Source organism: Oreochromis niloticus, linkage group LG7 (genome assembly GCF_001858045.2).
Source record: "Oreochromis niloticus isolate F11D_XX linkage group LG7, O_niloticus_UMD_NMBU, whole genome shotgun sequence".
Classification (NCBI taxonomy): Eukaryota; Metazoa; Chordata; class Actinopteri; order Cichliformes; family Cichlidae; genus Oreochromis; species Oreochromis niloticus.
The window spans coordinates 28,360,230-28,386,199 of NC_031972.2; the positions used below are offsets into that span (position 1 = coordinate 28,360,230).

Consider the following 25,970-nt stretch of genomic DNA (forward strand, 5'->3'; position numbering starts at 1 on the left):
CATTCTGATTTAAGAACTACAAATTAAAACAGACTTCTGTTTTGCCTTTTCATCTAACAATGTTAATCTTAAAGCTGGACGGAGAGATTTTAGATAAAAAATATTCAAGCACTTTCCAAATGAGTTCTCACAATATGTTCTCTAAATCTCTCGCAGGCCTTCGTTTCCATCTTTGCCCTCTTAAAAAACCCCCCCAAAAAACAACAAAAGTGACTAGTGTTTACATTTTGTTCCAGAGAGATGCCTGGCTAAAGTGAAATTCACCTAATGTTTGCTCTGAGACAGGTGTCACATGTCGTATGACCCGGAAGAGGGAGGAGCTCATAGACAGCCAAGCAAAGCCCCACAATCCCTTCAAAGTTTCAATGCTACAAAGCCCTTTGAAAACTGACAATACAACAATATATTTAAAAAAAAGGATCAACTTCAGTCACTTGATGCTGGCTACAAAAACTGAACTCACAGCATTAGAAAGTAAAGACACTGTCTGGAAGGCAAATGCTAGCTTTTGAGCTGTGCACTGTCCCCCATTATCAATAGCCTGGAGAGCACAGTGTCCAAGATTTCAAGGAAGAATTTCAATCTTGGACTGGTCAACCCACATGACAGTTTTCCATCCCAGAGGATCTTAAAACAGTACTGGGACAGAGTGTTTTGGGATCTGACTTGTATATTTTACTTCCTTGTTGATGGTTTTTAAACTACATTTGTGAATGCAGCATAGCATTAATTGACAGAAGTTTTCTGAAGTGGTCCTGAGTCCATGTAGTTACTTCCTCTAGATAATCACTTCTGTTTTTTTAATGTAGCAGTGTCTGAGGACCAGATTAAGGCCACTCGGTAATGATTTTTTGGGCTTGTACACAAAGCCAAAAACTAATACTGTATTGTTTCCTAGAATCTTTCAATGATATTTTGTACTGATGACGAAATCCCAAGTTATTTTAATGTCACACTGAGTCATTCTTAAATCCCTGAACTATTGTCTTATGCAGAATGATGTACACTTTTCAGGTTTTCTTTGTTTCTGAAAGGTTCAGCCTTTTTCGGAATGCTTTTCTGATACCCATTCACATCCATTATGTGTTGCTCATGAACATAACTAGTTGTGAGATGTATCACAGGCATTTAGTATTAACAACTTTTCCACTCTTATGTTACCCCTCCATTAATTTTTTAAAATTTTTATTAACTTTAGGATGTTAATGATTTTAAAAATACTTCTTTTTAAATTCACATTTTGTAAGGGAAAAAACTTCACAGAAGTCATTTTGGCATCAAATGAGTAAAATCTCAATGGCAAATTCAAAGCTAAGTTGACTTTGTATTAGTGCTCCTCTCTGCTTTTGCCAGAAATGTCACATGGCTTAAAGGTAGACAAGAGCCTGAACACCAGAGGGATTTGCCTAGTTGGAGAGTCTGGGGATTTGGACACTGATCTATGTCCACCTGCATGGCATGACACTGAAAGACCCAGGATTACGTAATGCAAAATCAACCCTAGCGCCTGTAGTAACTTGCCAGAATTTAAGAGATTAACCTATATAAGACAATTAGTACACATGGCATATTTTTAACAAGGTCTACACAAAGCAACCTCACATAAGTAGCGGTGTTTTGATCAAACTGTGTAGAATTCTGGACATCCTCACTGGGTAACTGGATAACTGAGTTAATTTACAGTTCAACACGGATGACAGTTCAGACATTCTTGTTTTTATAAACAAACAAACAAACACCAATAAACATAATCAAAAATCCCACAAGTTTCACAGCATACAAATCTCTCACCAACTGTGAACAATGAACATTAGTAAAGTGTAAGGTAAAATGAACCGAGAATGGGAATAAAGTTTGTGAATAAAGAAAGTTCTTACCTGGTGGTCCCTGGAGTTTGGCTTTCTTCACTGCACAGCACACAGAAACACACAGACACACACACAAAACAACCAAAGATTAGCTCAATTACATAAATTTAATTTGCACTAACTTAAGAATAAACATCTTACTATAATACGTAACAAAAACTGACACATAGGTAAACCTTAGGCCCCTGAGGGGTCTCACCTACCAAAGACCTAAAATTAACCCTTTCCAGTGTTTATGTACCTAAAACACAGTTTAAAAGCACAGTGTAAATAGAATTTTTAATTTTTTAAATAAATTATTTCAAACTTATTGTCTTTAATGAATACATCTGACATTTGATTAGCAACCACAAAACTTCCAATATGTATATTATGTACTGTAGCAAAGACATATACTACTCCAATGTAAGTCAAATGATGGTAATACAATGTTGAATCAAAAGAGTTTTGTTTTGTTTTTTTAATTATTTTTAAAAGACAAGTCTGAAATACAAACACAGATGTGCATAAAGTAATTATCTCATGTTACTTGAGAATACCAAATTGCTCATTATGCAGACAAGTAAGTCACGAGTTGGTGCAACGTGCAACAAATGAAGACTACAAATACATCATCTTGTTTTAGGAACTATCTGAAGAAATCAACTTTACACCATTTATATTTTTCAGCTTTATTCATGAAATTATTGTGTCATATTTAATAGTTTTGCTAAGTTCATAACTGATAACAGTTCAGTTATAGTAAAATATATTTGTAAAAACCTTATAATTTTAGTTAGAACGCTTCAAAGTTAAATCAATGAAAAATGGGATACTAAAGACTGGCACCTCTGTTTTATTAGCAGTGACAAATACATTTTTATTGGATTGCAACTTTCACATAATCATGAAGCATAAGCCTTGACAGCTGCATCACAAAACTTAACAGCTGGTGAACAAACAAAAAAACAAACCCAAAAAAACAAAACAAAGGAAAAATGGGACTCGGGCAGATGGGTATTAAGATACAAAATAAACCAAAAATGTCTGATAACAGCAGCCATTTCCAAAACCCTCCAAACATTATTTATGGTGAAGAACCACGTGCTGCTCGATTTTGGTTCATAAGTCGACCTGCCGTCTTTAGCCCCCGAATGCATCTTTACAATAATGTTTATGGGATTTTGAAGCGATTTGAAGAGGATTACTTGTGATTGCAATGGCAGGGTTATGTGTGCAGGCATATAACCTACTAAACCTCTAAGGCCTGAGCTGCCAGATGTCCAGAATGGGATGATGGAGGCACAAATAACACTTTCATATTTTCATGTACCATCCCTTGTTTTTTTCCGTGCACATTAAAACAATGGTATAAAGTTTACGGGTCTTCTAATAATTGATCATTCTTAATTATTCTTAATTAAAGAGAACCACATGCACATAAAAATAGGAAAGTAATATTTGCATATTAGAAAACAAATAGTGAAGTAAGAATTAGAATGAATAAAAATGCAGGTTGAAGTGGAATGCACCAAACCTAACACATGCAGCCACAAATGTAAACTGAAAGACTAAAAGGACCTATAAGGACCCGGTGTTCCTTATCTTTTACATAATTCATTGTGGAACAGTGGAAATCTTCAGTGAAGCTAGCAGTATGATTCTTTTTTCCACCAAGTCAAATGAGCTGGCTGTGGCCTTCTCATTTGCATCGCTTAATTTTGACTGTGGAACAAAGAGCAGGAGGGCATTAAACCAGAGAGAGGGGGATTGCAGTGGAAACTGATGCTTATCATTTTCTGTCCATGCATAATTTGATGGGTGTAGTTGATCTTTATCTACTGTTCTTCGAAACCTACTGGTTTCATTTTGTTTTGGTTAATTTTACTTGCTTTTGATCCTACTTGGTTTCAAATATATTAATGCAGTTGCATGTCTCAATAAAAGTAGATCCCCCACCCCAATACTATCCCATATCATTTCTCTTTAGCAAAGTAAAGCTCTTTCCCCCAGCAGTTTACAATTTTGACATGATGACACAAACACTACCTCATCAATTGAAACTAACACCAGCTGTGCTATTGCAGATGGTACATATGCAACACAGTTTCACAGCACTGCATGAAATAGTCACCTTTAAGTTGTTCTCTATTTTATTGATTAACATTTATGGACACAAATTGTAATGTTTATTTTTGTGCCTGAAAACTAATTTCTTAGCATTATTTTGGGTCACTCAGCACAACTTCTCATCAATCATCTCTTATGTAGTGATTCCTGTCCATGGACATGAAAACAATACCACAATAAGAGTCTGCATTTGAAGGTCAGAGGTTGTTGGTAGAGCAAATCATCTTGAGATTCGCGTCCAGTTTATACAAGCCATATATTTTCACAGATCATTTGTATTCTTTTAATGATGTTATTAATAATAAAAAACAAAACAAAACACAGTACTTGGTTAAGCTCAGACATTTGCAGTGACTTGGCTGGGGTTAGGCATTAAAAAGAACATAGTTAAGTAAGGGAACATAAAACTACTGGGTTACCGTTTAGAAACATGTTAGATTTCACAGCTGGTGTGATACCATCATAAGATGGTGTCTAGTGTATTGCTCACAGTTTTAATAGCTGAATTTCATGTAACTATTTTGCTTTCCGAACGTCTGTAATGTGACTAAAAATCACAAAATCCTGCAGCTTTCTGAGAAACCAAACAAACTGTATACTGTTAGCGATTTGTAGCAGCTGTGTTATCCAGATGATAATTTAAAAAAAAAAAAAACTTCATAGGTAGAGATTTTCTAAAAATGTGTGCTAATTCTGAAGTTGCAGCTCATGATGTTCATAAGCCAAATAAGGACTTTAACCCCCTGCAAACAGTATCTATACTTTATTTCTTCTGTATGAACATGAATGAACAGCAAATAATGTCAGTGTTCAGAAATTATTTTTAGCTATATCTGTTTCTTAAAGCACTGCAGGATTTAGTCAACTTCACTGGCTACATACACAAACTGCCCTACAATCCACAGAGGGGTCAGGTGTAAATAATGAAACAATGTTTAAACTTTAAAAGAAAAACAGAAAAGAGGAAAATGTTGATGTTCCAAATAACAGGACACGCAGAGATGGAGGCAGGCACAAAGCAGGAAAGTAGGAACAGGAAATGACACCAGAGTCAAAGCAGTGGTGTACTTCCGCTTTGTGTTGACTGTTGGATCTGATCACTTGGAGCTGGTAATAAGAGGAGAGAGAGCAACAGATGGCCAGGGGATTACTCCCACAATCTCTAAGCTCTCTCTCTCTCTCCCTCTCTCTCCATCTCACTCTGTCTTTCTCTCATAATTCCTCTACTCGGTTGCTTACTATACTCAACCCCTTAGATTCCACTTCAGTCACTTTTATCTCTCCATTGCATCCTTTATATAATTATTTTCTCAGCATAACTCCTCAGCAACTGACTCGACTATAGACAAATATGAGCCAAGTAGACTCAAAATGGGGCATGCTGATGTAGTTGTGATGACTAGTTAATTGTACTAATATAAACCAAATCTGGATTTTGAACAACTGCATTAAAGCTGTGTTTGAGTGATATTAAAAGCTGCTATGTCACAGATTTCACCTGAGAGCCATGTCTCAGTACAAAAGCAAGTACATCCAGAGTGAACGCCACTAACCTTGCAATAATACAAAAATAACAATGTATAGTACAAAGTACAAGGAGCCTTATGCTGATAATTATTGGTATGCTAATATGTTGATTAATCAGTCACTCAACAGAAAAAATGCTCCATAATTATTTTTGCTGACCTTAAGGTAATAAGAAAAAAAATGACAAAGGTCACCATTCCTCCTTAAATATTTGGATCTGCTTTTTTGTCTGTAATGAGCGACATGGTGCACTCTATGGATATAAGGCCTCAGTTACACAGGACTAGAAATGAAAAGCAATTCCCTGGTATACTCCAGTTATTAGGGACAAAATGTGTATTCCTCAACCAGTTGCAAGCGGTTGCTGAAGGTTCCTGGCAAAACTGGTCACAAAGACTATGCTGTACCGGAAGCCTCCTTGTGGTTGCTTTGGTTGCCATCAGATTGCCACGGTTGCCCATAGTTTGCACTGAAGACATAAACTTGTCTGCAAACTCTTGTTAAGCTGTAGTAAACCTTGAAAGAGTCAAATACAAACTGAAAACGGGGACACTTTGCCTTCAAAGCAAAAACTGTATACACATTTGTAACTAGCGATTAGTATTTATCTATTGGTTACTGTCCAGTCTTTAAGCTTGCATGAACAGGGATTTGGCAATCAATTTTACTGTGACCGCCAGCAACTACTCGAACCAGTCAGGTGCCGACTAGTCTCTAGGTGTATGTGTCGGTGGTCTGAGCAAGCTATAACTTCTTGCTCGGCATAATTTTTTAATCACAATTGAAAATCAGGATGTTGTTCTATTCTATACACATGCCTGGAGTAGAGATCCCTCCCTCTTTCTGGAGGTTTCTACCATTTTCATAATCCTTGTTGTCACCAAGGATACAAGCATTGAGGCTTTTACCTCCTGTCCAGATCATGAACGCCCCACAAGCAAATCTGACTTGACCTGAATCCAAAAATCATTAAAATAATGTAACCCACCTGCCATTTACAAATGTAATTGCTTTAATGTTCAACATCTCAGTATGCCACTCCACAGTTTGATGATCATCTTTGTCCTCATTTTTCAGTTAATGTTTTCCATTTCAAGTGGAGCACCACAGAAAGCTTTCTTTCAACAGCCATGTATAAGCTCTTGGAGATTCCTCATCTGCCTTCAAAACGAAGAAAATCTTAATAACCACAAATATCATGTAACTAAATCAATCAGCAATGTCAATGTCATACACAATATCTGTGCACCTCCAGTCCTCCAGCATCGTGGCATCCACGTGAACCATGTGTCAACTCAGCCTTGACCTGATGCACAGTAAGAGTTTCCCCCCACATGTTCACTCGTAAGGGCAACCACTTATCTATTGTATAAAGACATTGCCATGGTGATGAAGCATCTCAACTAGCAATAAATAGGCAACACTGTCAAGCTGTGCTATCAAGCGATGACTCACAACATCAGTTAATCACAAAGCTTCTGCCCAAGCACCCTTTAAGCTAATCTACTCTACTTCTTCCTCTTCCTCTAACCTTTCCTGTAATCTATTGGCTGCAGCTCCTACTAGCTTTAATTTCACTAATCAATAGAAGAACAGTCTTTCCAGAGGTTTTCCAGAGGCACAGAGATGAACTTTTTCAAGCAAGTGTTGTGTTTCTCAGACTGGTGCACAGGTGTCCCAGTACCTCCTGAGGCTAACTATATTCACTATTTTTATTTTTTTTTAACCAGAAAGTACATAAGTACTTAAACAGATTTATTTTTGTTGTACATATAACTTGTAACACAGATGTGTCTGGGCATGCATAGGTTCCAGATAACAAGAATTAGTGGACTAAATGGAAAAAAAGAAAGAAAATGTACCTTTTAATGTAAACACAGTCATTGGCTTCTTGCCATTACTTGGAAGCTAATCAGTACACTATCAGGACTATACACTCAGAGAAACAATATAGTAAAGCCTATTTGCTTTCAGGTAAAACGTGTTCAAAGACTGAATTACAAAGAAGAAAAATACTTTTATTCCAGTTTCTTATCAGTGGGGATTATTATTGCTCCATTACTTCTATAGCAGATGCCAAAACTTTTAAACTGTCCCATGAAGTATTCTGTGGTAATGAGCAGTCAGTAAGAGTAACTAATTTAGACTAATTTCTGAGAGACTAAATTTTGTGGAGACAAAAAAATTATCAAGTAGTTTGGTGTGGATGGCTGTGTTATTGCAGATATGCATGCTTGTGTAGTTAGGGGGGGAAACGTTAGCTCTGTTTGGGGTAGTTTTTTTTTTTCTTTTCTTTTTTTTTAATCGAGCTCTTAGCAGCAGTGGAGCAAATAGTTGGGTGTCAGGCTTCTTGTTGCTGAATGGGATATTGCATAATGTGCTTTTCTGCTGTAAAAGCCTCTAAAGCAGGATTCTCCACCATCACTCCAGCTGATTTGCTGTAGTCTTCTGGTAGATGGCATGCTAACATGGAAAGAACACTAACCTTGTTTTCAACCTTCTATTGACAAGACGGATTCCTTGATAGCAAACACGGTTTCTTTTTTCCTCAGCATCAGTCCCTGAATCATAACAGGCTTTCAATCTAGAGGCCTACGAAACTAATGTTGGGAGATGATATTAAGACGAGACACTAAAAGTTCAATTATAAAAACCATCAGTTGTTACCGAGGATCCCAAAAGATTTATTTTCAACATAAATGACAAATACATACCTCTGAGTTTTTAAAAATAAACATTATAAAGTCTTGGTTTTTAAAAACGTAAAATCACGTCAGGATAAAGGTACTTTTTTTCCAGATACTACCTAAGGAAGAACGTCTACTGTTAGAAAACCAGTTTTGTAAGCTATTACTGGAATTATCACTATGACTTCAGCAAACTCATCAAACAAACAAAGACAAAATCGCTTATGAAGTACAAAGAAAGATAAAAGCTCATACCTCTGACGCACAGTAACGACATGACCGACCGCTTCCAGCGACAATCCAGTAGTTTCACACAGTTTACAGAGCGTGCTCTCAGCGGAGATTTACTCTGTGAGGTAACATTATAACAGTCATTAAACAGATTTTTTTTTTTTTAATTGCTGATAAATTCCTCGTCGATGTTTACAGGTGGTTTTCCAGTCCCGGACCTGGGCAGAGAGCAGCTGCCCCTCTCTGTTGCCACGCCATTATTAAAACTCATCACAGGTTTCCAGACTGAAGGATAGACCGAGAGCAAAGAGACAGGAGAGGGGGAGGAGGCTGGGTCAGGACACCTGTTACAGGCATCTGAGGCAACCAATCAGAATGCTAAAGGGCTGAGCCTAATGTAGACATTTGTCCAATCGCCGGGAGGGACAGGTTGGTGGAAGACACAGGTGACGCGCACAGATTCAAGTAAACATCCAGAACCTTTGTATGTATTTCACCATAGACACTATAAAACGATTCTCAGTAGAAAGATTCATTTAAGGTACTCAAACTGACCCAGCTTTTTGGTTCTTTGTTTGTTAAATATTCAAAAAAAATGTTTTGTAATTAAGCTGTGTTTGCTCTGGGCATGTCACACACATAATAAAGTAATCTGTGGGGAGATATCTGTAGGTTTCTTAATTTTAGGTTTCGTAGATATCAGTAAAATAAGTTATATGAAAAATGTATTCTTTAATAATTCTCATGAATTTCAAGTTCTTCCATAAATGCAAAATTTAAGTAAAACTACATTTCAATGCTTTCAATGACGTTTCACATATGTTTTTTATAAATTGTGGCACAACGGTCAGTTTGCTATATTTCTATGGAGTTTCTCTGGCTTTTTAAAAACACATAACATGAGTCTTTGTGTTTGTTTTTAGCAAAACAATCCTTTCTGAGCACTGATAATTCACAATTTTAGATTTTGACTTTGAGCTTGGTTTTATTTTATCTATTTACTAACTCCTTACATTAGCATTTTACATTTCCATTTACCCAATTAAATAAAGAATTTAGTTTAAAAAAAAAGAAAGAAAAAGAAAAGGTTCATACACAATGTGTGTTCAACAGCTATCACATACACCAAATGACCCCAAATGACAACATTGAGTTGAGTGAGCAAAAACGAAACAAATAGCACCACCTTATGAATTGTGTCAGCCATTACACCAGAACGAGGGCATTTATTAACGAAAAACAAAACAAAACAAAAAAAACAAACAAAAAAATTTGTAGTAGTAGTCGAAATATTACTCAAATATTAGTTGCCAGTAGTAATATTTTTTATTAACTAATAGGATTCAGTGGGCTTAAGTCATATTTCATAATAGATTATCAGTCTTCCAGAATGAGAGGTACTTAAAGAGAACAGAGGGAATAAAAGTAACCTTTAAAACGTGAAATAGTTAAAGACATACTGCAAAAAGAATATACTAGTTTATGTGAAAGAAAAAAGTTACAGGGCACTATAATAGACATACAGTGAACATTTTTATTAAAGTCACTTATTTCTTCCTATATTTTTATATAATTTTTTATTTATTATTATTAATGTATCTATTTTGTAGCGGAACTGCTGTATGACTTTTTGTTTCCCGCGCTGGGGGAGTTTTTCAGCGTTGCACCACTGATGTAACTTTCATTTCCTGATCGGTAAGGGTCACTCGCGTGACTGTGTAGTTTCAACAGAGTGTAGTTTACCAAACCTAATCTTCTTATTTTAGAACAGTCACTTTGCAGTATTGCAGCGATGTTACGGACGCTGTGTCGGACCGGCGGGCTCATTTTGCAGGTAACTGAAACTGTCACTGTGTGCCTCCTTCGGCTTAACAGCTCGTGCACCGGTTCTTTTCTGTCACTGGTGAAATAGGTGTCATTCATCAGCGTGAGCCCGTGCGTTTAATAATCCCGATAGTGCTGTATGTTTAGTGGAACACTGTCGGACATAATGATTAATTCTAGATGAAAATGAACTATTGGTTAGCTGGTATGGCCAGAGAAAGACTTTGGCATGGCCGAATAATATGGTCACATACTGTTTACACTCAAATGGATATTTACTAATGATCCCGTTCATATATATAATATGTAGAATGTGACCAAAAAACTCTAACCAAAAACTTAAAATTAAAACATAAAACAAGAATATTAACATTGATGTTTATTCAGCAACCTTAAGTTCTACAAGCTAAGATAGTCATATTAGTCTGGGCTCAAATTCATGTATTAATGCCACCTGTTTAAATGAATCCTCTGTAGCAGACCCAGCAGACCGTACCGAGGTTGTGTGTTAACCCAGTTCAGCAGCGATGGGCGTCCAGCCTGCCCATGAACACCGTGGTGCTGTTTGTGCCCCAGCAGGAGGCTTGGGTGGTGGAGAGGATGGGTCGCTTCCATCGGATCTTGGAGCCGGTAAACTTTGTTGCATTTAATAGATCCCCAAAAAACAAAAAGCACAACAAATAGATGGTGTTAGGTGTACAACATGGGCTCAATCCCCAGTTTGACCATGAACTTCATAAATTTTCATTTTGGTCAATTTAAAAGGACCTCAAAGTGTCTCAAAGGCTTCAAACTGAAAATCTCAATATCTGAACATCTGAACAGCTTGATATCCTATGGACTATCCTCCATTGCAGTCACATTCCCCCTCAGATGGCCAACTCCTGGTATTTGGCCTTTTGTTTGTTTTTTTTCTCCAGTGTATCTGGGATGACACCTATAAACTGGGCACACGCAACATCATTACTGTATGTGGGGTTTATGTTCAAGATATTTTTCTTGTGAAGAATTATTTTGGACTTGAACTTGGTGAACGGAACTTCTTCTTTGGGAATATCGTAGGCAATGTTAAACTTAATCATCATTTTGGCCTCCTGATGACCTGTTTGCTGCTGCTGCTGCTGAAAGACAGTGGGGAGAGGGGACACTTGGGCAGTGCGTTTATCGCGGCATATAATGTGTTTTCTGGATACACTGTGCTTATTCAGCGTTTTAGTTTGAAACGTATTAGCACCATTCACAAATGCAGTATTGCCGGCCATGGTCTTTCCACACTCACCACAGCAGGGGCGGTCCTAGCCTGTTGGGTGCCCTGGGCGAACCCACCATGTATATGTGTGTGTGCAGGGCTCGCAAAATCGCTAGCCCGACGTCACGGGGCTAGCAATTTTTCCAGTCGGGCTACCAAAATCCATCTCAGTCCTACCCGTCGGGCTATCATAGGAAGAAAAATATATGTCAATGCTTTTGCATTCTTTCGCAAATGTAGCTGGGTAATTATGTCAAGGCCATCAATGAGCCACTGTCAATATGTGACATTGAAATCGCGTTTGAATTTGCGCTTGTTTTTTGCTTTTGCATTGGCAAAATTTAGCAGTCTTTGCAAACTTCAAAAAGCAAATGGCCTAGATCTTGGTTCCACTTACCCCTTACCCGTGACTTCAGTGGAAATTTCAGATTCAGGATCTGACACAGACTGATTCATGTTCTACACAGTTCTTACAAGTTCATAGGAATTTCTGTTCAATTAGAACCAAATATTTGAGTTGATGATTGTAATTTTTATACAGTTATTGTAATTTGATGTTTTGTTTCCTTTACAATATTATACTTTAATGTACGATATTGTAAAGGAAACAAGACATCAGTCAAAAAATTGTTCTCTTTTTAATTCGGGCTACCAAAAACTGAAGCGTGCCTTCCCAAAGGGCTACCAGGGATTTTGAAATTGTGTGTGTGTGTGTGTGTGTGTGTGTGTGTGTGTGTGTGTGTGTGTGTGTGTGTGTGTGTGTGTGTGTGTGTGTGTGCAACTTTTTTTGATATTTGATATTTTCTGATATTTGCTTATCAAGTTGCACCTATTGCACCTGCATATTTTCTTACTTTCTTTTGGTAATTATTTATTCTTCCTACTGTTTCACTTGTTGTTTGGTAGCATGATGCAATGCCAAGACCTAAGTAACTGTGTTTCATTCATATCATGTCAAATTGTTGAATGACAATAAAACTGAGTCTGATATTTGACCACTCTGCTTGGCAGAATTGGGAGAGTTAATTTAAACTGGTTGGTTTCCTGACGTGGACTCAGCTTTTGTGCTTCATTCCTAAATTTTCAATAGGATTAAGACTGGGGCTATATAAAAGCCGCTCCAGAAATGTAATGTCAGCCTGTTTTATCCACTCCATAACCAGATTTGATGTGTGTTTTTCATTGTCTTCATTGACCAAATTGGTCACACTCTAGAGCCCTGTAAGACATCTGACTATCTTGTATTTTTGTACACTTGTTTGATGATCTTAGATTCTGCAGCTGTTTAGAAATGGCTTCAAGTTATCTTTCTAACTTGTGTAAATGTACAATTCTCCTTAGATCTTCACTGAATTCCTTGAACTTTCACATTGGTCTGAGTATTGGCCACTTCAGTGAGTGCTGTCAAATCATTTTAATGCTGGCAAATGGAAACTACCAGTTGTAGTCAGTCATGATGGCAGTCTTGGCCTTGTCAAGTTAAAACACATTGTAGAACCTTCAGCACCACTTATGAACACAATTAAGTGATTGTATGTTTATATTTGAGCCCGTATGTATACATACAATCCTACTTCAATTCTCATTTGTTTAAAGTAATTAAAGATGTATGCTGTACAATCATTCCACTTCAAAGAAATCATTAAAAGCCCAAACATTACCATGTCATTCATACCATGAACATTTTAGTGCATTTTATTTTGATAGACTACAAAAGAAACTTGCCTTTAAGCAACAATACTATAACTCATTTTGCTTTATTATTGGAACTATGTCATTAAAATTGAAAACATTATTCACTGCTGGCACACCCTAACATTTTCCCTTTTGTTATCTATAGGGTTTGAACTTCCTCATACCCATACTTGACAGAATTCGCTATGTTCAAAGTCTCAAAGAAATTGTGATTGATGTCCCAGAGCAGTCTGCAGTATCCCTAGGTAAGTAAAACATTGTTTATTTCTCATTATTCACAGGTGGACGAGCAGGCTTATTTTTTTAAACAGTATTGATTGTTTTCTTCATATTTTTATACTTTCTTTGAACTTGCAGATAATGTAACACTGCAGATTGATGGCGTGCTTTACTTAAGGATACTAGACCCTTTTAAGGTATGCTGGCAACAATTAGAACAGATCCAAATATCTTCTTTCTTGTTTTTTTTAAATTCACTTTATACTTTTGTTTGTTCACAGGCCAGCTATGGTGTTGAGGATCCAGAGTATGCTGTCACACAGTTGGCACAGACCACCATGCGTTCAGAACTGGGCAAACTCACATTGGACAAAGTGTTCCGAGTAAAGACAAACTGCTGTTTCATCTCATATCTTTTCTCTGTTCATGAAGGGACAAGTTGTATTTTATCTTTGCATTTGTTTTTAAGGAAAGGGAGTCTCTGAATTCCAACATCGTCCATTCCATTAACCAAGCTTCAGACGAGTGGGGAATCCGTTGCCTTCGTTATGAAATCAAAGATATACACGTTCCACCTCGTGTCAAAGAGTCCATGCAGATGCAGGTGAGAGAAACAAAAGAGCTTTTTGGAGCACAATTTTTAGTTTTTAATTCACTGCACGATCTTATGGTACAAATGGGTATTACATGAAAGTACAGCTTAGCCATCCAAGTACAGTTCATATCTTCAACAGAAAGCATAGACTTTTTGTAGTCGAATAACTTGTTTTCTTATATTGTGTTGGTTAGTTTGGTTAAGTTTAAGAGGTTTTACACTGATTCCTAAAAACTAGAGTTCATAGTACCTTAAAGAAATTATAGGTCTTTTCAGACAAGGTCAGAAACATTTTTTGCATATAGCGGTAGATATTTCAACTGTGGGGACAAGACTAAATCACTTAAATTTACTGAAGAGAACACTTTATTCACCCCATGTAGGTGGAAGCTGAGCGTAAAAAGAGAGCCACGGTGCTGGAGTCTGAGGGGACAAGAGAATCAGCCATTAATGTCGCCGAGGGTCGTAAACAAGCTCAGATCTTAGCCTCGGAGGGTGAAAAAGCAGAACAGATCAATAAAGCGGCTGGTAGGTGCATTTAGTTGGTTTATCACTCCAATTTCCACAAATTATCTCACATCTTTTTGCTTTTAGAGGCTAATATGCTCCCTGTTACCAACTACTCTGCTCCCTCCAGGTGAGGCCCAAGCAGTTCTAGCCAAAGCTGAGGCCAAAGCCAAGGCCATCCGTATGTTGTCAGAGGCTTTGACAGAGCAGGTAATGTTCTTTTCCATTTTCACAGTCTGACTTTCAAAAGAGTTTTCATTTAATCATGTTTTTTTTTTCCTTTTAAATTCAGAATGGAAATGCTGCCGCTTCACTAAGTGTAGCCGAGCAGTATGTGTCTGCTTTCTCAAACCTCGCTAAAGAGTCAAACACCATCCTTCTGCCCACTAACACTGGTGACATTAGTGGAATGGTTTCACAGGTATGTCTACTATCCAATAGTCCCAACTATTGGATTTATATGTTAACAGCTTCTAAATTATTAAGTTTACATGCCCCTAATGATGCTTATCTTGTCTTCTTGCCACTCAGGCTATGACTATTTACAGCACGCTGGCAAAGCCAAGCATGAGGGTAACTCCAGAGGTTGTGGAGGAGAACCGTGAAGAGGCTACGAACCAGTCGGGATCACCTCAAGAACAGAGAATTAATGAATGAACTCAAACTAATAAATGACACAGAACCAGAAGAAGCAGTTTATGTTGAAGGTCCACAGTTTGTTCTCACACAGACCTTAAAGAGACAGGACAAAAGGGAAAAATTGCCAACTTTAAAACTCTTCCGAAGCCTTGTCCTGGAGCCTGGGGGAAAAGTTACACCTTTTGTATGGGGATTGGTAATCTTCACTGTGTATGGTTTAATTAGTGTATGTTTGAGAAAGTAACACCAGCCTCCAGCCAAATACACAGATACCAGAGTCTATCCAGCTGACATGGATGTCAGCACAGACATGGATGCAAAAATAAGTCTCCCCTGAGCTATTTTATATTTTAATATGTTGAGCCCTTTTGACCTCTCTACCTGAGGTTTTTGTCATTGTTTTCTCACTTTGCAGCCTATTTTCCATGTTTTCCCAAATGACTATATTCAGGTTCTCTGAGATTATTAATAATTATATAATAATCAAAGCCAGCTCAGGTGAAAATATATACGTAGGTATTATTTACAGAAATAGGTGACAATTCTCCCTCTACTCTTTGTGTTGATGGGACCACCGACTTTAAGTTGCTGCATGTGATGTCTGGCTGGATTCCTCACAATGTTTCTAAAAGTGTATTAATTTCCCAGTTTACTACGTTTTTGGAAACATTACCCTATCGATAATAAAGCTGTATCCCCATGAAAAGGTTACATTAGAATTTCCTTTAGGAAAAAAAAAAAAAACTTTTTGAAATGATTAAGAGAGAATTTTTTTTGTCAAAGACTAGGTAATGTCCCGTGTCAGCTCGATGATCAAAATATTCCTCTCCTCCGAGTATTTGTATTCATATCTGATGTCTTATCGCCAGATATATTTATTAAATTTCAAGATTCACTGCAAAGACGAAGTTTGTTTTGTTATTTCTGTTTTCTACAAAATAATGGAATATGAACTGGGCAACTGGGCATGTTCAGTCTGAGAAGATTTGAAAAGATGTGGTTAGATGAAATATTAGGACAAAAATGTTCAAAATATGCAAACATGTTTAAAACTGTCAAATGGCTATAAAAATAAAAATAACACACCCATGCTGATTTAACAAAATCTGTAAAAGTAAATACTTTCGCCTATCTTGTTACCTGATAAACAAGATAGACAAACATGGAAAGCGCTGTTGGTTTATTAGCCCTCTACCTTGCCTTGCAGGCATAAACGTGTATTTACATGAACTGTGGGCAGTGACTTGCACTTGCCTCTCAGCAAAAAAAGATGAGCGGTCACCTGGGGCCTTCCTATGTGGATTGTGCGTGTTTTTTCCTGTACCTGGTTCTGTCTTAGGTCCTCTCACAGTCCGAAAACATCTGTTAGGTTAACTGCAGATTCTGAATTGGCTGTAGAGTATGAAGACTTATGTCTTTGTGAATTCTTGAGATGGTCATTTTCACCACTACCATCTTGGTGTTTTGAAGCCAGATGTAATGAGTGGTCTGAATGTGAAACCAAACGCTCGTTGATTAAATATTTGTCACGGAAAAGTTGGTAGCCAATGAGCTTGCCCTGGCTAATTTTTCACTCAACCCTTAGAAGATCAAAATTTATTAAATGGACTCAGTGTTTCACTGTTTCAAGATCTAAAGGCCATTTTCACAGCCACAGCCTTTGATTGTCTTTTTACAATCACAGGTTGTGGCTATTAAAAACAAAGGAGGCTTAACAAACTTGGCCACTGGATTCACTTTCTGCAACTGTAGCAGTCCAGGGTGCAACTTGCTTTTTTCCCAGTGACAGCTGGGATTGCCTTTAGTACCCCTAGCTACCCTAAATTGTATCAGTTAAGTCTAATTTGATTTTACGTTAATAAACCAACCAACAAAAAAAAACAAAAAAACAATATTGTAGTAGACAAAGATATGAAATATCATTAAATTAAAATGTTTGTGACCATTATTGATATTTTATAATAACTTTTACTAAACCTATTTCTAATCCATTCTTATTTAAGGGTGATTTCTCTGCAGAATTTCTGACGTGTTTAGCAATTTTCAGAGAAGCGCTAAAGCCGTTGTTCCCTGTAAGTCACAGAGCGGGGCAAAGCAAACGTATTCATGGTGTTACACAGAAAAGCGCCCGCCGTGTTCCTTCCACGCTAAGGTTCCTATCTACCACCAGTCATCTAATCTCATTGTACCAGAGTCCCAATGAAGGTGAGCGTGTTGCTCCGCTCTCTGTTTACCTGAGGCACCTGTGCTCCTGTGTTGTTAATACACACAGTCACCCCCAACGTCCGGCCGGGAGAGGACGAAAACTAGCTGCCACAAGGTCAGTGACAAAAGGCGAAGCGTGCTAGCTTCTGCTAACAGCGTTAACTTAACCGTCATTCATGTTAGCCACCTGTGCGGCTCAACTGCAAAAGAGGTTTTAGTTGGAGCTTAAAATTTCAGTCACCTTACACGTTATCTTCTTCTATAACAGGTGTAGCTCACAGGCAGCTGTTCCGCTCATTTTTTTGTGTGTTTGTTACCTCTATGTAAACCAAATGTTACTGTATTTCACCTGACCTGCTCTTACCTGTGCATGTAGGATGAAGGGGCTGCCTGTGCTGTCCCTGCTTTTCTGGATGTGTGCGGTGTTCTTCGTGGGCATCTACCTGTTCGTGGGTGGATTTTTGCTGGTCAGGTTGGAGGTTAACAGAACCAGCACCTGCGGAGACGTGCTCGAGCCCGGAGAGGAGCCGGTGGACTTCTGTCGAGCTCAGCCGCGCTTCCGCAAGGTTGTCCTTCTCATTATCGACGCCCTGAAGATCGACTTCGCCCGGTATGACCCCGACAAGACGGCACCACGACCTTATGAGAATAAGTTACCTGTGCTGGAAGAGACGGTGTCATCCAGGCCTTTACAAAGCCGCCTGTACCCCTTCCGTGCTGACCCACCTACGACCACCATGCAGAGGATAAAGGGGTTCACGACTGGATCTTTGCCGACGTTTGTAGATGTAGGTAACAACTTTGCATCCAGTGCCATCTTGGAGGACAATCTTATTCACCAGTTTGGACAAGTAGGTGAGTTATTACAAGTGTCTGTAAATTATAAAAATATAATACATTCATGTAAAGAGCTTTATGGGAAACATACAGATGAGGACAACGTTGGGATGTAGGGATTTTCAGCAAAGCATTTGCTAAACAATAGCCTCCCAGAAAGCAGACCTCTTTATTGAGCCACAAACCACTGCTATGGTCAATGACAGGAGACCATCAAATCTGGAGGAGCTCGAGAGATTTGTCAAAGAAGAATCAGTTGGGTTTGCTCAGAAGACTTGTGAGCTTTGCTGAAAACTACAACAAAAGACCACAGGCTGTTATCTTGCAAAAAGGATAAATAATCAATTATTAGCATCAGGAGGCTAATAATTTTGACCCTAATAGTGTTTGGTTTTGTTTCTGTGGGTAAAGTAAAGTAATATAAGCATCAATAATTCTCTGTTCATCTGTAGACATGCTCTTTTCTGCCTGGCAATACCACAAATCTAGGACTTTTAAAACCAGAAAACCAACTGTGCCATCTGATTTTGCTCATATAAATCTTTCTGTCTCTCAATAGGCAAACGTGTGGTGTTTATGGGTGACGACACTTGGGAGAGTCTTTTTCCTAAGAAGTTTTACCGCTCTCTGCCCTTCCCTTCTTTTAATGTCAAGGATCTCCACACTGTGGATAATGGGATTCTCCAGCACCTCTACAACACTAGTATGTAGTTACTTAATATGCATTTATTGTGCAATTAAAACCTACATTTAACAAATAGCCTCTGTTGCCAGGAAACTGTGCAAAATCAAAATAATTTTGCACCAACACTTGTTTATGCGGTTGATGTATTTGTGTTTCATCTCCTTTTGTTTGTCTCTTGCTGTTGGTTTTAATAGTGGTGGGCGATGACTGGGATGTCCTAGTGGCTCATTTCCTTGGAGTCGATCACTGTGGTCACAGGTTTGGCCCGGATCACCCAGCCATGGCTGACAAACTCACGCAGATGGATGGAGTCATCAGGTCAGGCAGTAGTACAGATGCTACATGCTTGTTTCACGCCATTATCCAGATGCAGCTGGATCATCAGCTGTTGCCACAGTGCACTTGTAGTGCTGTAGATATGTCATGATACCAGCACTATTATTGTAATATGTTGGCCCAGATCAAGCAGTTGAACATTAGAAAGCACCTGGCATGACCTGTGAAAACTCTGCTTTTCCTCTAGGTCTGTGATTGACCGTCTGCAGAATGACACACTCTTGGTGGTGATGGGAGATCACGGAATGACAGATACTGGAGATCATGGTGGAGAAAGTCAGAAAGAGACTGATGCTGCCATCTTCCTCTACAGTCCTTCTCCCATGTTTCATGGACCCCCATCACAGGTGGGTAGAATGCACCTTTTGAAACAATCCTACTGACATGCTGTGACTAATTCTTATTTAAAATAAACCAATTCTACATCACTTGAGTTTGTATAAAATATAAAAAATTAACAGTGAAGACATACTGTCATAATCAAAACAAATCACTAGTGTACGTTAACAAAGAAATTGTTAAATGACAGTTTTGGCCCAAGTGTATACAATATCCATCAATTCATTTTGTGCTGCTTTTCTGGGTAGCAAGAACAGCAATCCAAGCAGAGATGACTAGGCCTGATTCTCTAGCTCTCCTGGTGAGACACAGAGTTGTTCCAGAGCCAGCTCAGAGACTCACAATCTTCATTGTGCCCTGGGCCTAATCTGGGGTCGCCTCCCAGTAGGACACCTAACCAAGGAAGCTACCAGGAGGCATCATAGTTAGATGCCTGCACAGTCTCACCTGGCTCCTTCTGGTGTCAGGAAGTAGAAGCTTTATGCTGAGCCCATCCTAAATGACAGAGGTCTTCAACCCTATCTCCAAGACACCCTTTTGAGAAAGCTCATTTCTGCCTCTTGTAGTCTTGATGTAATTTTTGTGGTCACTACCCAGGGCTTGTTCCCATAGATGACTGTGGGATCCATGAGTAAATTCAGGGTTCAGCCCCCTGTTTATGACAACAGACTGGTACAGCATCTGCATTGCTGTGGACACTGCACCAATCTGTACAATGTCTGCTCCTCTCTCGCCTCCACATGAGGCACTAGATCATTCCCACTGATATACATAGTGTAGTGACCAGTGCTTATATCAGTAATTTAACTATGTAAAAGAACCGCTGAAAACTGCTGTAAAAGTCAGTTTAATTCAGAGTGAGAGTTGAGCACAGAACAAGAAGTTATGAGAGCACACTCATCATATTGTATCCCAGTAATGGGCAGTCACATGTTTAGTGGTAGAAACATTTCACTCTTGTTGCTTTTCAGACCAACACCATCAGTTCAGTCCACAAATGAGTTAAAAAGGAAGAACAAAGTCAAGTCAAATATATAACTAACACAACTGTTTTCAGTTACTTGTGTGTTTGTCTTTATCCTGTCTGCAAAGGCACATTTACGACATGTCGATCTCTCAGAATAACTGCTGTAATAAAAACATGAAGCATTAAACCACTGATGCATGCCCATTTCTGTTCATGCTTGGCTGTGCAGTTCCCAGAATCCATTAAATTGATGCTGGCAGGTGGTCTCCGCCTTTTTTTCATAGATAAAAGTGGATCTCGCACTAGAAAAGAGAGCTCAAGTACCGATTTCCATAATTGCAGCCTAACTGGAGAGCTATATCATATGCCGTGAAAAGTCATTAGATGCAAGAGAGAAATTACACTGCTATTTAAAAAAAGGCAGAACTTAGTAGACACTTTTTTTTTTCTTCCCCCCCCCCCCCCAGGCATTTTTGCCACTGCTAGGAAGTATTGCTGTTATCAAGCACAACCCTGATTTAAGAAAGGCTACAAGATAAAATATCACTCACTGAGTTTAACTGACAACCCAGCCTTGGAACAGCTAGTTATTTTGCTATGTGCTAAAAATATTTACTTCAAAATATCACAGATGATTATAAGGGTCAAAGCACAATTTAGATCACGAGAACACAGAATAATGTAATGTGACACATTTTTATTTTTCCCCCTGTGTATTTCCCAGAATGAACCAGATGTGGTGCCACAGACTGACCTGGTGCCCACCCTGGCTCTGCTACTAGGAGTTCCTATTCCGTATAGTAATGTTGGGCAGGTTCTCTTGCCTTTATTTCCACCGCATGAGCAGACAGAAGGTGCAGTTGGAGGTCTCAGCCAGCTGGAGGCACTGTGGATCAACACAAAACAGGTATGCTGCTCAGCAAAGAACTGTCTAGAACACTTTTTGAGCATCTGTACACAGAAAAATCTTTTTATATATTCACATATCCTGGAGCCTTTTCAGGAGTTGTTGTTTTTATGGTTTGTGTGTTAAATTTTATCTCTGTTTCTGAAGGTCAACCGTTTCCTGGAGACTTACTCTGGCATGGCCAAAGACATCCCACCAGAGAGCCTCTCTCGGCTGAAGAGTGAATTTGCCCTCTTGTCTTCTGAGTTTCTCAGCGCTGTTAGAGAGGGTCGTTCACCCTCCCCGCAGCTAGCCTCTTCTCTGCAGGCTTACCTCACCTCTGTCAGAGACACCTGCCGAGCCACCTGGGCCCGATTTAACCCACTGAAGATGGCGGCAGGTTTAGCCATCCTGGCATTTGCTTGTCTGATGTGTTTCATCTTGTCTGAACTGTCTCTAGTGCTGATCAGGGAGAACGGTGCATTACTGAAGACTCCAGTTGTTGTGTCACTGACAGTGGGGGTTAGTGTGGCTGCTGCTCAGCTACTCATACGGGGCTACATTGAGGTGATGTGGTGCCTTGCAGCTGCTGCTTTCAGCTCTGAACTCCTTTTCCTTTGGCGTTCACGCCAACTGAGCACCTCTACAGTGTCAAAAAACGGAACCAAAGCTCCAAAGCGTGTTAGCTGGCTGACCCTGCGTCATCTCCTAGTCCCCTCTCTCTTGTTTCCACTCCTTCGCTGTGCCTCTCTGCTCTCAGACAGCTATGTGATTGCAGAAGGCCGGGTTGTGACATTTTTGGTGTTATCCCTGGCCCTATGCATTCCCATCCATCTCAACTGGGATGGCCTACTTCTGCCCCCAAGCCATGACCCGTTGAAGTCTGCTGGGCTGCTGCCTGCCCCAGCTTTGTCTCCATCAGCTGTGAGGAAGGAAAGCGGCACCCTTCTAGCCTGCTTAGGACTACTTGTTGGCAGCCTCTACCTCTCCCTCTCGTTCCACGGCTGTCGGGAAGAGCAGGGCTCCTGCCAGCCATCTGCATTTCTTTCCCCTCTTTCCCGGTTGCAGGACAACCAGCTGAAGAACCTCCATTATGTCCTTGCTGTCATTTCCCTTGGCTTGTGGACATATCTGCTAAGATGCTTTCTCTGCCACTATGGTAATCTGAACTCGTCAGGCGGGACGGTGTTTACAGCTCGCTGGATCCTACCGCTGCTGTCTGTGTGCCTGGGGCTCCACTGGGCTGTTAGTGCCACTCCGGAGGACAGCTTCAGGAATCTGGCTGAGCTGATCCACTTGGCACAGCTGGCCCTCCCCAGGGTCGCCTTCTGTCTGCTGGGACTGGGGCTTTTCCTGATCTGGCTAGACCCCCTCACTGTGTTCGTGAAGACTAGGACTCAGGCTTCAGCCAAAAGTTTGACTCTACCCACACCCCGTTATCGAGCAAGCATTGGCATCAGCCCCCAAGCTGAGCTGCACCACCTTATCCCACAGATCTATCAGCGCATGCGTCGTTCCCTAGATGATGGCGACCTGAGCGGGGCCAGCGAAGTGGACAACAGGCCTGCTGTGGAGGCCTACGGACTTGGAACAGTCTATTCTGCTCCTTTGCTGTTGTTTAGTGGGTTGCTGGGGATTGGTCTGCTGCTGTTGCACCCAGAGGGCATGGCTCTGTCTTTCCTCCTGCTGCTACTAGAAACGGGAGCTCTGTTGCACATTCACGCCTCGTCTACTACGCTTAGTGGCCTGCATGGAAAGTATTCTGGTAAGATGTTTGCATCGCATCTTTTAATTTATTTATTTTTAAGCCTATCATGTTCCAGGTCTTAATTAGCTCACTGACTTCTCATTCTCCCCCCTCAGGTGGGTTTAATGTGCCTTGGACCCCAGTAGTGCTCTGGTCCCTGGCTGCCACGCAGTTCTTCCACGCTACAGGTCATTTACCCACCTTCCCCTCTATCCAGTGGGGTGCTGCCTTTGTGGGATTTCCTGAAGGACACACAGGGACCATACTGCCTGCCTCACTGGTTACCCTTAATACTTTTGCTTCACACATTCTTTTTGCAGGTAGGTAGGTACCAGAGAAGCAAAAATAAATGTTATCGTTTAAAGAAAACGAAAGTCATCATCCATTAGGCAAAGAAGGTTATCTGTGAAACTAATGGGATTCAGCTGGAATAAAATAGTACAATATCAACAATTAATTTCATTATATTGTGAAAAACGGGAAAAGAATCATTTTGCCTGTTTAAACCTTAACAGTATAATCGAAAATATATAAAATGTCAGTGAACCCGTATGACACTTTCAGTTCTTTTTATTTAGTCATATTTGTAGTTTGTTACACAAATGATAAAAACATTCTAAAAAGCAGTTAAGTTAAATAAAGCAGCTTTGTGAAACTGTCTCCTCAGTGCTTAAAATGAATTGTGAGCTTGTGACGCGATGATTTGTTGTTGTTATTTCTCTTTGTCTTCAGTGAGTTGTCCATTGCTACTGTTCTGGCCCCTGGTTTGCGAGGTGCGTGGGAGCAGAGGACGAGCCTGTGGGGATGACGGAGAGGATGCTGTGATGGAGATGAGGCTGAGAGAAAACCCTCAGATGTTCAGCTCTGCTCTTCTGCAACTGTCAACACGCTACCTCCTTATTCACGGAGCACAGGTATGTCCACAGACCTAGAAATTTTTTTTCTCACATCCATTTAAGGCATATGTGAGCTGGGAAAGTCTTTCCTCAGTAGCATGTTTGATTTTTGTTGCATTTCTTTCTTGTATTTTTTTTTTTTAAATTTAGTTCAGTTACACTTTTGGATGAGTAGCAGTATCACATCACACCACTCAGTCTGTCTGCTCACTTCACAGGTCTTTGCCTCAGTCTGTGCAGCTGCTATACTCAGGAGACACCTAATGGTGTGGAAGGTTTTCGCACCCAAGTAAGTGCCTGAATGGATTTTCCAGCTCATACAAACTCACTGACAGTAAAGGCTTTTTGAGGATATGGATACAGGATCGCTGCTAATTCTGAACTTTCAGTGAACACACAATGTTGAATGCCGGTCCATTTTTCTGCTGTGATATCCACACATTTACATCTAGGTTTTGAATGTGGTGTCCTTTTTTTATAATAAGTTGGTGGCTTGAAAATATTAAAAGTATAGAGGTAATTTAAATAAACTTGGAAGATCTTGGGGGGGGGAAGTAATAGTCTTGGTTCTTTTTATCCTATGATCTATTTAATGTCCGAAGGAGTTGCTGAAGCTTAATTTAGACTTGTTTAAACCTTTGTGTCTCTTCTGTTTTGTCCTTTCAGGTTAATGTTTGAGGCCTCAGGGTTCCTGGTGAGCAGCGTGTTCCTGCTGATTGGGGTCACATTAGTGCTGAGAGTAGATGTGGCTGTGGGCCAGTGGTTTAAAAGACTCATCCCAGATGTGTCCAGGTAGCGAAGGCACTGCTGCTGCAGCTGCTGCCTACCGGCACCCACCAGAGCTCACTGTGCCCCAGAGGAAATGGACGTGGTGGTCACTAAATAGAATTTGGTTTTTTTTTCTTTTTTTTAGAAAAAATGTTGCCAATAGTGATAAGGAAACCCCACTAACATGTCATCTGGCATGTCATACTGTGATTCTTGAGGGCTATGTTGTACATTACTGACCCTGAGGAACTTTCGTATATCGAATCTTGGATTGACTAAATGTGGAGCGTTGGGACCTTTTTATATAGCAGTTTGATTGAACAACCCCAGGAATTGGATGAAGAACTGATAAAGGACTTTGAGACCCCCCTGTTGATTCTGTTCATCTGGGTGTAGAGTTTTTCGTGGGAGAAATGTTTCATCACTCAACCAAGTGACTTCTTCAGTCTCAGCTGACTGCAGGTTTCCCAACCTACGTTTGCACAATGACTGAAACTAGCCCACCGAATGAACAATGAACTCTGAGGTCAGTTCCTTGATCATTAATATGCAAATTGTCATGACCATTGATCAACAACCACTGATCACTGAGTACCATTCACAGAGAATTGGGGAATGGCTGCAGTCACAGCATTGTAGGATGGTGAAAGATGTGCCCTTAGACCCCCTCCTCAATTCAGAGATGGTCTTTCCCTTTTTAGTGGGCTAGTTTCAGTCATTGTGCAAATGTACTGTTTAGGGTTGGGGAATCCTGCAGTCAGCTGAGACTAAAGAAGTCACTTGGATGATTGGCAAAACGTTTCTCCCACTGAAGACTCTACGTCCTGATGAACAGAGTCAACCTTTTGGGATTTACTTACTTTTGGGATGCATCGAGACTTTGAGACCCCTTTAAGTTTGCATGTGGATAGAGAGATAACATCTGCTAGGTGTTTTTGAATGTTTCTTGTAAACCTTCCTAACTTATGGATCAAACCTTCAAGAACAGTTGAAGTCAGTCTTGCAAGTGGTTCATAAGTGTTGGAAAAACAACACCATACACACAGAGTTTACACACTCTAATTGCCTGGCCAGCTGGTTTAAAAAACATTTAAATACATCTTTTAATATGCATTTCTTTTTTCCCCCCTTTTTTTAAAAAAAAAAAAAATTGC

General features: G+C 39.7%; 3 protein-coding genes across 4 annotated transcripts in view; 2 read left to right on the forward strand and 1 right to left on the reverse strand.

The window, feature by feature from the left end:
* The window catches only part of unc13bb (unc-13 homolog Bb (C. elegans)), a gene marked incomplete at its 5' end in the record, with an annotated part of 73,993 nt that extends 55,985 nt beyond the window's left edge, over positions 1-18,008 (reverse strand). The window contains 2 exons of the mRNA XM_025909369.1: positions 1,878-1,907; positions 17,720-18,008. Coding sequence (XP_025765154.1) covers positions 1,878-1,907; positions 17,720-18,008 — 319 coding nt within the window. The remainder of the gene's footprint in view (positions 1-1,877; positions 1,908-17,719) is intronic.
* On the forward strand, positions 10,056-16,052 carry stoml2 (stomatin (EPB72)-like 2). Of its 2 annotated transcripts, XM_005470365.4 has the most exons (11): positions 10,056-10,117; positions 10,189-10,256; positions 10,724-10,876; positions 13,336-13,435; positions 13,548-13,606; positions 13,691-13,792; positions 13,879-14,013; positions 14,388-14,532; positions 14,642-14,721; positions 14,804-14,932; positions 15,043-16,052. In XM_005470365.4, exons 2-11 carry the CDS (start codon positions 10,215-10,217, stop codon positions 15,166-15,168), a joined length of 1,071 nt encoding a protein of 356 aa, XP_005470422.1. In that variant the 5' UTR covers positions 10,056-10,117; positions 10,189-10,214; the 3' UTR covers positions 15,169-16,052. The 2 variants fall into 2 exon arrangements, with proteins under 2 accessions (XP_005470422.1, XP_003440296.1); XM_003440248.4 differs by having other exon boundaries at positions 10,074-10,256.
* Positions 18,009-18,092: 84 nt separating the features above from the next.
* On the forward strand, positions 18,093-24,844 carry pigo (phosphatidylinositol glycan anchor biosynthesis, class O). The gene is made up of 10 exons (XM_025909371.1): positions 18,093-18,210; positions 18,752-18,895; positions 19,072-19,195; positions 19,401-19,560; positions 21,244-21,426; positions 21,574-23,170; positions 23,269-23,472; positions 23,885-24,066; positions 24,267-24,337; positions 24,715-24,844. Exons 1-10 carry the CDS (start codon positions 18,093-18,095, stop codon positions 24,842-24,844), a joined length of 2,913 nt encoding a protein of 970 aa, XP_025765156.1.
* Positions 24,845-25,970: the final 1,126 nt, after the last annotated feature.

What these genes read in the sequence shown, in the direction of transcription:
- pigo (XM_025909371.1), top strand. Translation starts at nt 18,093, where the DNA reads ATGCAGAGGATAAAGGGGTTCACGACTGGATCTTTGCCGACGTTTGTA. An exon ending in TGTGGATCAACACAAAACAG is followed by an intron (nt 21,427 to 21,573) that starts GTATGCTGCTCA and finishes CTGTTTCTGAAG; the next exon opens with GTCAACCGTTTCCTGGAGAC. An exon ending in CCTGCATGGAAAGTATTCTG is followed by an intron (nt 23,171 to 23,268) that starts GTAAGATGTTTG and finishes CTCCCCCCTCAG; the next exon opens with GTGGGTTTAATGTGCCTTGG.
- stoml2 (XM_005470365.4), top strand. Translation starts at nt 10,215, where the DNA reads ATGTTACGGACGCTGTGTCGGACCGGCGGGCTCATTTTGCAG. An exon ending in GCAGTCTGCAGTATCCCTAG is followed by an intron (nt 13,436 to 13,547) that starts GTAAGTAAAACA and finishes TTGAACTTGCAG; the next exon opens with ATAATGTAACACTGCAGATT. An exon ending in ACAGATCAATAAAGCGGCTG is followed by an intron (nt 14,533 to 14,641) that starts GTAGGTGCATTT and finishes TGCTCCCTCCAG; the next exon opens with GTGAGGCCCAAGCAGTTCTA.